This window comes from Tachypleus tridentatus, chromosome 7, assembly GCF_004210375.1.
Source record: "Tachypleus tridentatus isolate NWPU-2018 chromosome 7, ASM421037v1, whole genome shotgun sequence".
Classification (NCBI taxonomy): domain Eukaryota; kingdom Metazoa; phylum Arthropoda; class Merostomata; order Xiphosura; family Limulidae; genus Tachypleus; species Tachypleus tridentatus.
Window position 1 is genome coordinate 68,787,080 of NC_134831.1, and position 13,415 is coordinate 68,800,494.

The 13,415-nt window shown below is 33.7% G+C and overlaps 1 protein-coding gene across 3 annotated transcripts in view; it reads right to left on the bottom strand.

The window, feature by feature from the left end:
* Window positions 1-352: 352 nt before the first annotated feature.
* LOC143255900 (uncharacterized) overlaps window positions 353-13,415 on the bottom strand; it is a 31,073-nt gene continuing 18,010 nt past the window's right edge. The window contains exons 10-14 of one of the 3 annotated variants that reach the window (XM_076512289.1): window positions 11,993-12,067; window positions 11,459-11,581; window positions 5,127-5,261; window positions 4,001-4,131; window positions 353-1,705 (exon numbers count right to left, since the gene is read on the bottom strand). In XM_076512289.1, coding sequence (XP_076368404.1) covers window positions 1,582-1,705; window positions 4,001-4,131; window positions 5,127-5,261; window positions 11,459-11,581; window positions 11,993-12,067 — 588 coding nt within the window. In that variant the 3' untranslated portion in view covers window positions 353-1,581. The other 2 variants (XM_076512290.1, XM_076512291.1) reach the window with 2 other exon arrangements.

The following is a 13,415-nucleotide window of genomic DNA, read 5'->3' on the forward strand; positions in this document are numbered from 1 at the left end:
AAGCTTACTGCTATTATTAGCGATAAACTGTATTGTTTGTTATCCCAAGTAATGTTTAAAGAGTTCGAATAATTTTTATTTAGTTTTCTTTTATTATATGCTACGAATATGAGATAGAGAGACAGAATAAAGTAGTATTAAAAAAACAATGTAAATAAAACCTATTCAATAGATCAATTGAAAGCTCAGCTCACACGAAAAGTTCCATCATGTTTCGTTATTTTGTTCAAGGGGCCAGTGAGCACTATCTGTTTATCGCCCAATAACATTGGGTTTAAATATCACGTGACACGTATTACTCGGATATTTTCAAACATACTTTATATGATGAACATGTATAATAAAACGATAATTTTTATTTATTTGCCAAACTGTTCTTTATTTAACCGATTTTGTAATTTTATAGCGCTCTTACTCTCCAATATAACAACTAGTGAAAACAAAAAAAATCTAAACATATTTTTGAAAAGTAATAATTTTAAGTTTAAACTTTTATGAAACACAAATCTTTTTAAATTTTATTCTCTAGTTTTAAAAATTTAGGCTATAAAATAACATTTTTTTACCAAAGTTTAATATCAAAATTTAATTAACGTTAAAATAGTTTTAATATTAAAGATAAAATTGTTATAATACATGTGTGTGTTTTTTTCTTATAGAAAAGCCACATCGGGCTATCTGCTCAGTCCACCGAGGGGAATCGAACCCTAATTTCAGCGTTGTAAATCCGGAGACATACCGTTGTACAAACGGGGGGCTATTATAATATAATATACAGATATCACAGATATCAGATATTACATTTGAAAAATATTTTTCTTACATAGTCCTAAATAACTTTAATATTGCTTTGGAGCTATTCACAGTATACTTAAGGTACATCTAAAGAGGGCCCGGCATGGCCAGGTGATGAAGGCGCTCGAATTGTAATCTGAGGGTCACGGGTTCAAATCTCCGTTACGCTAAACATGCTCGCCATTTCAGCCGTGGGGGCGTTATAATGTTACGGCCAATCTCACTATTCGTTGGTAAAAAAAAAATAACCCAAGAGTCTTAAACTGCTAAATTAGGGACGGCTAGCGTAAATAGCCCTCATGTTGCCTTGCACGAAATTATAAAACAAACAAACATCTAAAAAGTGTATTCAAAGTACGTATCAGACATATATGACATTTTATGCGTTTTATATAAATTTTAAATCTAAATGTATTAGTTTTACAAAAAAGTGTTACTTTTATTTCTTTTCTGGTTTCTATGCTGAACTGTAACCTGTGACGCTACGAAACCGGTTAAATAAAAATTTTGATAAAAAATAACGGTTTGGTATGAAAAGAGACTTACTTACATGTATCTTTATCAGACATGTTCGGTTAACCGTCATTACGTGTGTATTGCTCATATTATTTCTTTATTTTTCACATCAAAAATTAATTAATTTTTTTTTTAAAACTCTCCATCTGAATAACTTATTAACTACATTATATCATTTCTATCACGTATTTCTCCCTTTCTTCTGTTTCTTAATTAAACCAAAAGTTGTCTTTCAATCAGCAACAACAGTTATCTAAGCCTATAACACATTTATACGAAACTTTGTAAATACGGTTGACTCAAGCGGGGGGCCGTTGTTAGGATACAGTTGTTGACTAAGTCTCTCATGTCAGGCAACGAGAATAACGTCTGCAGGTACAAAACACCACCATGTCTGAAAAAATAAAACAAAAAGAATCGAGTTGGTTCATCTATTTATCTTTCCGACACAGTTTAGTAGGTTAATATTTATATTGATGTGTTTCTGAGTAACTTAGAACTAACTATCTTAGTAACTCTTACCAAGTCTGTTTATATGTATATAGATATATTTATATAGCTAGATAGGATCCGCACTTTTAAAAGTGCCTGGGTTATTGGATTGTTTGTTTGTTTGTTTTGGAATTTCGCACAAAGCTACTCGAGGGCTATCTGTGCTAGCCGTCCCTAATTTAGCAGTGTAAGACTAGAGGGAAGGCAGCTAGTCATCACCACCCACCGCCAACTCTTGGACTACTCTTTTACCAACGAAAAGTGGGATTGACCGTCACATTATAACGCCACCACGGCTGGGAGGGCGAGCATGTTTGGCGCGATTCGGGCGCGAACCCGCGACCCTCAGATTATGAAGAGCACGCCTTAACACGCTAGGCCATGCCAGGCCTGGGTTATTGGATATCGTATTCTTTTAGTTAAATTATATCTTGAACCTACGTACATTCTTGTCATGAATATATAGAGGAGACAAACAAAACACGTGGTCCTTATTGAAAATGTTGTATCTCTTATTAAATAACAGAAACATATGTGAGACTAAATGTTTTTAGAATGTACTCGGCGAGATATGATCATTCATACATAATCTCAAAACCTAATTTTAACACTGGCTTTCACGATTTTAGTTACATTTTCTAATAAAAAGTGTTGTGCACGTGCTGTAGTTTATTATATCTTCTTATTACAGTTACTCTACAAAATGAACAAACACGTTTCTTTGTAATTGTGGAATAGTGAAAAGATGCCTTATAAATAAGAAAATTGATGTTATGGAATGGTCAGGTCAATCACTTGATATCAAACCAACTTAAAATTTATAGGCTGAGTTAAACCGATTATCGAAAGATCTCAAGCCAAACAAGGAAGATGAACTATTTGAAGTACTCAAAGAAGGATGGCAGTCAATAACTCAGGAATATCTGAACAAATTTTTTGAAAGCATGTCATGTCGATATGAAACAGTACTGATACCCATAGGAATGCTGACTAAATATTAATTTGTGAAACTGGTTTGTGTTATTTTGAGTTTCGTTTTTATGTTAGAAGATCTAAGAAACTACAACACTTTTATGAGAAAATGTAACTAAAATAATGAAAACTTCAGGTATTTACAAAAGCCAGTGTTAAAGTCAATATTTAAAATCATATTCGAACAGATCCCATTGACTGAGTTTTAAAAACTTATAGTTTTACATATTTTTCTGTTATCTAATAAAAGATATAATAAATTAAAAACATTTTCAAGGGGCACCCTTTTTTTGTCCACTCCCTGTATATATATTAATAGCTTGTATAGTTTAGCGTCTAAGGATATTTTGACTACGATGGTACTTGACATCGGATTGATTGGTGGATAACTATTTGTTTATGGTGTATGAATTATAGTCTCAATTCCTTACCAACGTACAATTCATGAATTCACTTTAAAAACTGCAATTTACATATTTATTTATTTCTAGGCAAACAATCTGAGCAGAAATGGCTATACTATTGGTCAGTTTAATAACAGTTTAGCTGAAAGTTACTTCAGGGTATTTTGCTTCCAGGCACGACATTATTTGATTTTATACAGATTATTTCACGCTAAGAAAAAAACAACAGTTTATAGATAGAAACTGTCGCTAGTTTTCAAAATAAAAATCGTCAGGTTTGTGCAGATATCATTGATATTCAACTTTTAAAAATGCGATCAAATATTGTATAAAACATAAATACCATTTTTGCAGCTAGATATCAAACGAACAGCGACAGCTGTTTACTAAGATAAACGTGGTTACTGATTTACAGAGAAGATACACAATTATAAATGTAATAGCTGCCAGGGGACAGTTAGACACTGTAGTTTTCGAAATCAATGCCCTTAGAACCTTATTGACTCGTGTCATATTTGGGAAAAGTTTTCATTTTGTTTCTAAATTAGTATTTATTACAAAACAAACTGGTATAACATTTAGTAATGTCTCTTTAAAGGCGCCTTTTTATTCTCTTTACAAGATATCAAATGCACACAAGACAGTATCTGCGTGTGATAATTTGATATTAGGTACTTCACACTAAGTGACCATTCAATATACAAAGTATAGTGCACTAAGTTTAATAAACATCAAACTTTATTGAGTACAGAAAAATAGCTGCTGTCGTTCTAACGTGATTGATGAGAACGTAAACGTTATAATTTCCAAATAGTACTTGCATGTTTAACATTTCAGACGTATATGTCATTTCGTAAGTTAATAAGTTCGTCACTAGACGGCAGGTGTGTAGCTTGAGTAGTTCTACTTCCGGTCTCATGAGGTTGTCAACAATGGTAGGAAGTTGGTTAGTCTAGAATGTTTCAATAAAAATACATTAATGAACGGTTTACAAACAGCTTAACTCAGTACAGTAGCGACACATATCTATAATCAAGTAAACTGACGGTTATAGTGTTGCTACAGCAAACCAAACAAATTTATTAACTTAAAGTGGCGTACACGCAGTTACAACAAAAATTTAATATATAATATATACATGTAATAAAAAGATAGGGTAACAGTATTATGGTAGCGTTAACGTTTTTTTTTTTATAACAAACAAATGAGTAAGAATTACATACAATATGCATACTAATACTTTTATATGAATAAATTAAGCTGTGCTTTAACCGGGATAATTGAAAACAACTTATAGCTACATTTTTTTTAATATTTTGGGGTCATTTTTATATTCACTTACACTCTTTTATTTATTTATTATTCCTCGCACGTTTCCAGAGATTGTAGCAAAACATTTGTCTGTCACTTTCTTTTGCTATATCCTGAGATTCCGGTCTTGGCATTTTCAACCAAAATGGTACCTTATGTAATAAATAGGCTAAACGGTCTGGTCGAGACTCCGAGAGCATTAGGTTAGAAATACCCTCCATCAAGACAGATACTCTTAATCAGATAGTGGGATTGACTGTCACAATTATAACGGCCTCACAACTGAAATGCTACATAACGCGACTCGAGTAGTGAGCCTTCGAATCTGCAAACTGGCACACTTATTTTAGACTACACCTGGTCCCAAATTGTGTGCAAAACACGTGCATATTTCATACATATTTCCATACAAGTACAGAAGCTATGACAATATTTCCTTACTAACTGATGCTTACACTGATAGCGTGAAATAATACTATTATTACTATCCTTATATAGAATGCTTCATGGTAACAGATGGCTATATTTTTTATTTTACGGATCTTGGATAAATCCTTTAAACAAATAGAACGTCAATAGGTTGTTTATCCCCTAACACAAATAACTGGTGGAAACAAATAAGTGATTAGTCCTTACCAGAACAATAGAGTTGATTTCGAAGTCTGCGAAGTTGGCAAGCCCACGAGCTATTGATATAAGAAGTTCAACTCGATCCACAACGGCGTTTTCTGACAGTTTAACCAGTCCAATCAAATACGGTTGGAGTACACCCTAGATTAAGTACCCCGAGGTTAAAAAAATCAACAACGTTACACCTGTTTTACTACCAGAATTATCATATAAACTTAGCTTTCTATATGTGTATGTAAATAAACCGTATTAAGACAACGCCCCAAATACCGATATGTAATACGAAATACTTCTTTGTTTGGGTTCTAAACGAAGTCTGGACTCTAGATAATGTGTTAGTGTGAAAGTGAAAAAAGTCAACCGCGTCTTCTTTTTTTTTTTTTTATTTTACTAAGGCCGCATTATATTGTTTGTTTTGAATTTTGCACAAAGCTAAACGAGGGCTACCTACGCTAGCCGTCCTTAATTTAGCAGTATAAGACTAGAGAGAAGACAGATAGTCATCACCACCCACCGCCAACTCTTGGGCTACACTTTTACTGACGAATAGTGGGATTGGTCGTGATATTATAACGCCCCCACGGCTGAAAAGGCGAGCATGTTTGGTGTGACGGCAATTTGAACCCGCGACCCTCAGATTTCGATTCGAGTGCCTCAACTACCTGGACATGCCAGGCCACTGCATTATATAAATATATAGCCCAGTTATATACAATGATCTGGGAACAAATAGAATACTATTCACCGTAGTTAAATAAATTAAGATTCAATGCATACCAGATATTATGAAAGTCAGAAACTGGTAGTTTCGATATGAACACCACATTATTTAGTCAATCTCTTTATTCGGTTAAAAGAACCAGAAAAAGCCGATGTGGTGGCGGGTGCTTCTATTTGGCTAACCCTCTTGTGGTTACTAGCTTGTAATTAAAGAGTTATGTACCTTAAACATCTGTATAACCACACGCAATGTTCTTAAAGAAGAAACCAGCCCGATTTGAACAAACAAAACAAGTACATGTTTCCTTCTTCGAACTTGAATTCCATTGGTGGACTCAGCAGACAGCCCGATGTGCCTTTGCTATAAGAAAACACACACACACTCGAACTTTAAATCATGGCCAGATGGTTAGGGCGCTCGACTCGCAATCTCTGGGTGGCGGATTCGAATCCCCGTCACACCAAACATGTTCGCTCTTTCAGCCGCGGGGGCGTTATAATGTAACATTCAATCTCATTATTCGTTAATAAAAGAGTAGCCCAAAAGTTGGAGGTAGGTGATGATGACTAGCTGCCGTCCCTATAGTCCTACACTACTAAATTAGGAACGACTAGCGCAGATAGCTCTCGTGTAACTTTACACGAAATTATAAAACAAACGAATTTTAAATACATAAATATTTGTGAGTTCCGGTGGCTAATGGACAAAATAACATATTATTTCTAATTAATGATTCATTTTCTTTTATGCGCCATCAGAAGCAGTAACAATTACATGAGGGCGAACTCTATCAAAAAGCATCTTCGTGTATAACGTTCAAGTACATCACTCCTTAACTATAAACTACTAACCACAGAAATGGCAGTCATTTAAGAGCACCCGCCGCAACATCTGCTTTGTCTGTCTCTTTGAACCGAATATAAGGTTTCACTGTCATTTTCTTAACTCGCCAACAGCGGAAAGTGCGGAGTAAGCTCAGACGACATAACGGCTCGAACATAGGACCTTTCGATACATAGCACCAGCCCACCAAGATTTAAGTGTCTCTCAGTTTACACAAATATAATGCTACTCCCAAAAATTTAGTTAGCAAGGGTTAAATGAATACAGCAAGAGCGAAGGTTCAAAGACCTTTCTCTGTACAGATCTGTGTACCTATATATATATATTTAGTTTATATAAATGTGCTTGTATTGCGCAGATAGTGAAGAAGAATACAGAGGGTTGAACTTATACGAGCTTTATCATGCCATGGAGGGCTACCAGAACACATTTAAGTTAAAATATCTGTATACTCACGTATGATGTTTTTAGAGGTAAATTAATCCGATTTGGAAAACGACGTCTTGTACAACTCAGTTTTTAATTTCCTTTTTCAAACTAAATACAAAAAGATTTATCATCCTAGCTGAGTTTGGGTTGCTACTAAACAAAATAATTTATGATTTCTAATTTAATGGTTCATTTTGTTTTATATGCCATTAGAAACAGTAACGATTACATGAACATTAAACTCTGTTGAACAGCATTTACGGTGGAAATAATAAAACCTTAATGGCTTCAGTGATGTGAAAGAAAATGATACTTTGAAAAAACAAAAGAAAAATAAAGCTGGTAATCACAGTTTAACTCTACATAATGTTGACCAATGATAAGACCGTTACGTTTGTATTTTAAAGTTACACTAATTAATTAGTTCTTTTTCTTGCTACCTTAATATTTTCAGCTCAGTTTTACAAATTATCAAGGTAGCTTACGCAAACGTGTTAATGAAAAAGGCTTTTAGAATTGCTCAACGTGCCACAACTATTCCAGTTTAATCTGCGCTGTTTCGTTCTTTTCATTTTATACAAATAAAAAAAATCCTGCATAATTAGTTCTAGCTGATTGGCGTTCAGTTGCGTACCTATGTTTGTTTTCACAGACTAGTGGTACATGCATGTCTGTTAACATAATAGCGGTGCCTAAGTAGATAGTAGTGACTAATTACTCAATTATCCTGCATATTGAACCCATAGCTCAGTAGTACTAGATAAAAGTTTAAAATCACAACATGTTTATTTTCGCTGATAGAATACCAAGTTTTCGTTTTCGGTCCTAAACTGAAAATCATTCCTTTCATGGTTTGTAGTGGGTACCAGTACCAGTGGTTCTTGACGTCCGTTACCGGTACTTAGCCGTCAGAACTGGTTTCTAGTATATCATATGTTGAGAATAATTACTGTTATCACATGTCTCATTTTCGGAGTTTTAACAACATGCATCCTCTGGTATTTCGATTTCCCTTTTCACAGAATTATAAATATTTAATGCGATAGTTTTTAGGTTATTTTTCAATCGATAAACGAATCTCACCGTAAAAATCAGCAATAGCACAAAATGTAGAAAATTGGTAATACCTACATTCTGGAAAAGAACGTGAACGTGCCAACCTGACTGAGTTCAAGTTAGTTAAGTGCGTACGTGAGTAACCCTTAGCATGCGAGCAGGTTAAACCACATCATGATGTTTTAGTGAGTAACATTCAAGTTTAATTAAACTATTTAATTATCATCGAACATGAACAAACTTTGCATCAACTAATAGATAATAAATCATATGTTAAAGTTGTATAATTTTAAGTTTTAATTGTACAAGGAAATATTTAAAAACAACCTCAAATTCTCCTAGTGTGTGAATTTGGATGTTTGATCTTGAGTGGTCTACTCTTTTGAACTTTTGTCACACCCCCAGAAAACCACGAAATGTAAAGTAAAATATTCTCTATAATTTTGTTATCAATATTCTGAATTTATATTTTCATATTTTTTAATCTTATGGGACTAAAGAGCAATCAATGAAAATTCTGAAACCACTTTTCACGCTTACCTCTGACATACTATAATTTACAATTTGCTCTTAGATTTTTTTCCAGGCCGACTACCATTAGATTTGTGACCAACAGAAAGCTTAAATGTGTCTCTTTCATTGCCAAAGTCGTCATACCACGTGGGTTTACACATAACTGACAAATTAGGTTGATGTAAAAAAAAATTCTCACCAGAATACAAAGCTCAAATCGCATGATTAGAAATGCCGGTACATTGACTTCCTTCAATGTGTACAATAAAGATAAAACATTGTGGAAAGTGTTAAAGACGTGCACACAAAGCCTCTGAACTGAATTAAGAAGACGACACATTATGCCCCAGGAACCCTGGCCTTAAGTCTCTTCTCCGACTAAGAGACTGATAAAGAATCAATCAAAAATTGAATGTCTTATTGAAAAATACGTTTGTAACTTTGCTACCATTACAAGAATAATTTTATTTATTTCATATAAATCTGTTATTTTGTCATTTTTCATCTATAACATTTCTCTACAGTTCGTTCTTTCATAAAATATTTGCCCGGCCATTCAACAATAAAAATATAACTGCCATTATTTCATATTTATTATAAATATTAGAATTAGTATATTAAATGTTATTTACCCACACGAATTGTTCAAACTGTAGTTAATAAATGGTGTTGAGTTACACTTGACTTATTTATTAGATTCAATTTTGAGGACTTCCTAGAAAATTTGCCTTGGGCTTCCCTGGTCCTCAGTAGTTTTCTCTTTGTTCTGTTGTTCATGTTGCAAAAATGAACTTAGAGTTACAAATATATATATATAGCCAAGAACTAAACCATGCACAAACTTTCATTGTAGATATGGCAAACTGAAATACCTTCTATTGTTATTTTAAATTTCTTTAATGTCTAGACACCAGAGCAATCAATGTTTACGACGCAATCACCAACGGTTGTAAATGCAGCAAAGGTAAATGACTATCGAAAGTGGGTGGTTATTTGAATAATATCTGTTTATATATCCTAAAGATTCCTACCCAAGATATACTATTGCATATCAAAATTCAATAATATGCTCAGGGACAGGAAGATGACAATCAAATAAAATGTAGGATACGCTGAAACGATAATATTTCAATAAGCCAGTGACTTTGTTGGCAGCTAAGTTCGTAGACAAGAAAATATGTGATAGACTGTTGTAATAAGATCCACTTGAAAAACTCGGGACTTGAAAATATGATGATATTCGTTATTCTTGTTTATTCTGTAAAACTTACTAGAACACGTAGAAATGAAGTGTACTAAAAACAAATTCTGCATGTGATAGATAAATAACTAAACTAAATACGTATAATTTTAGGTTACTCGAATATTAAACTATCTTACAGTATTATAATATGTATCAAAACCCAAGAGCAAATGTACTAATTAACTGTTTTAGCTATAAAACAAAAAAGGGCAACACCTGTGTATACGTTTATTATAATCTTATGTACTACATACTTTTTTACATTGTTTTAACAACTTATTAAAACTATTAGAATACACTATCAGTTGTCACAGATAACAACCTTAAAACTCCTCTGATGTCAATTACAGTTAAAAATACGAATCTCTGCTATTCCAAATCATTTTGATGTTGTGTTACACACGTGCATAAGGTTAAATGTAAATTACGTCAGTATGGTACATCATGGTGTGTGGTTAGCGTGTTTTTCTTATAGCAAAGCCACATCGGGCTATCTACAAAGTCCACCAAGGAGTATCGAACCGCTGATTTTAGCGTTATAAATCCGTAGACTTACTGCTGCACCAACGGGGGACGTATAGCATGCACTCAACGTATTTATAAAACCAGTTTGGAGTACATAGCCTCAGAGTATTATTTCGTGAACTCTTCTTCCGGCCAGAAGATAAAGGACTGGTCTTTTAACACCTGTCTACAGTAACTAATATAAAATACATGATTCTGACAGCGCGACAGTTAGTAACGGAATGTGGAGATTCTCGTGTGGATCTGATATCGTTTTCGATTCCTCACTTCCTACTTCCAGTACAATCTGTCTGGATGCCAGAAATAATCAATAAATGAGACTTGTTTTTGCGCACTTGTTTTTCTTTTCTTCCCCAGTGTCTAGACCAACGTCAGGGGTGAAATATAGATTCCGCCTTTTTCCAGCCGTTGGGCTAATGGAATGGGATTAGAAACAGGAGACACTAACCTGAAACCTGAAAGGTTACCTATAGAAACAAGAGAAGGAAGTTGTACGTTGTTTATCAGAATGAACGAAGATAAATCTCATGTAAGGAATCTGGCGAGAAACAAAACAATACCGAAATAAACTTGTCTAAATATTTCTTTCTTTATCTATGAACACTTTTATATATTTTTTGTAACAGTAAATGCCTTAGAAATTCTTTTTTTTTATGTCTATGGTAAATTGCCTAACAGTTTGAGATTAAACTAAGAAACTAAAATTATTGGAAAGCCCACGGTCCATATACATGCTTTTAACTTCTATTTCGTTAATGTTTATAATGTAAAAGTAACCTATATTTATTTGATAATGCAAACTTTGAAACACATCCAAGCAAACGTAAAGAATAGGCTAATATTTCTTCTTTAATTCTGTTACCAGGTAAACTCGGCTTTCCTTTAGAAGAAGAAGTTATCTGAACGTTAGTTTCTCAACACGGCAAAGTTTTACGTCTGTAAACAAATATAAGCAGCCGAGTAAAACGTTGAATCTTACTTTTCAACTCAGAAAACTTAGTTACTTACTTGATCTGAAGCACTTATAGCAAGATTACCAACTATATTGACAGTATTTAGGAGTATTTGGTCATCCTGTTCATATCCTGATTTTAGCAAGAATAGAATCGGTCTGCCAGCTGCCTGTTCTTCCTGTACGGAACATTATGTAGTTTAAATTAGTTTTTCTGCCTTGCTTCCAGTACCCATCTGTTTATTTATTTATAAATCTATCTATAATGAAATAACCACTAAAATAATTTCTTAGTTGTCTTTGTTACTAATTTAATAGTTTTTATGGTAAAAGTATTTGATGCAATATATTCGCATAACGGCTGCTCCACTATACAGCTATAATCCTGTTCAGAAAATCACATCACACTATATTCAATGAATACAATGTTATTATCTGCTGTTGGACGTTAGCAGAAAATAGAATACAAACATTAAAGATACTATTTGGTGAAAAATGAAATAAATGAAATTTATACGTAAAAACAAATATCTGTAATAGTATAATGAATTACAATACGTTTTATGTATTAATATAACCGAGATCCGTACCCGAATAACAAGATGTCTTAACTCTTCGCTACTCAAAGATAACGTTTCCAAGGTTTTCAGAATAACATTCTGCATCTAAAACACGGGAAAGATTATAAAAGATACTTTCATGTATTCAATACAAGATGCACTAATTGTTTTTGTAGGCACATTTATGTTAGTTATATACAGCTATATATCCAACATACACGTACTTTTCACTTATATGAAATAGTTTCAACGTTTCGCAACGTAACGTGTACTTGTTATATTAGTCATACTTACACATTCTTTGTTTGTTTTTGTGATTTGTGTTTTTTTAATTTTGCGCAAAACTACATAAGGGCTATTTGCGCTAACCGTCCTCAATTTAGCAACTAGTCAACACAACCCTGCGCCAATTGTAAAACTACTCCTTTACCAACTAATAGTAGGATTGACCTAACTGTATAACGCAACCACGGATGATTGTTGTTGTTTTTTTTATTTCGGGAAAAGCTACACGAGAGCTATCTGCGCTAGCTGTCCCTTATTTAACAGTGTAAGACTAGAGGGAAGGCAGCAAGTCATCACCACTCACAGCCAATACTTGGGTAACTCTTTAACCAACGAACAGTGGGATTAACCGTCACATTATAACGCCCTCATGGCTCAAAGAGCAAGCATGTTTGATTAACGGGGATTCGAGCACGTAACCCTCAGATTACGATTCAAGCGCTTTAACCACCGAGACCTTCCTTTTTTTTTGTATTGTATTTAGTTGGCGAGTAATTCATTATAAAGTATTCTGAAGACAACGTACGTTGTCTCGTATATAGAAATATTTACATATTGCAAGCTTTTTATTTTGTATTTTTTAGTGATTTTATTATCAATCCTTTTACAGACACTATTATTACCAGTTGGCCCCTAAAGAAGAAAGGTCCACTTTTTGAGAACGTTCGGGTTATAGGGTTTTAATTCATTTCTATTCATTTAGCAATATTTGTCTTAAATGAAATTCGTTTTTATTCTTGTTCACACAAATTAAGTAAAAATCTAAAACACTGGAGACAGCTATTGTAAAGTAAATTACTTCTTCTATTGATACAAATAATTTTTTCTATATAATTGTATGTATTGTTTTGTTTGAAATTAAGCACAAAGTTACACAATGAGCTAAGTGTGCTTTATGTATCACGAGTATAGAAACCTGGTTTCTAGTAGAGTGAGTCCGCAGGCATACCACTGTGCCACTGGAGAGTAAATGTTTAGTTTGAATTTCGCGCAAAGCTCTACACGAGGGCTAGCTGCTTTAGCCGTCTCTAATTTAACAGGTTAAGACTAGAGGGAAAACAGCCAGTCATCACCACCCACCTTTTGGACTACTCTTTTACCAACGAATAGTGGGATTGACCGTTACATTATAACAACCCACGGCTGAAAAGGCGAGAATGTTTGGTGT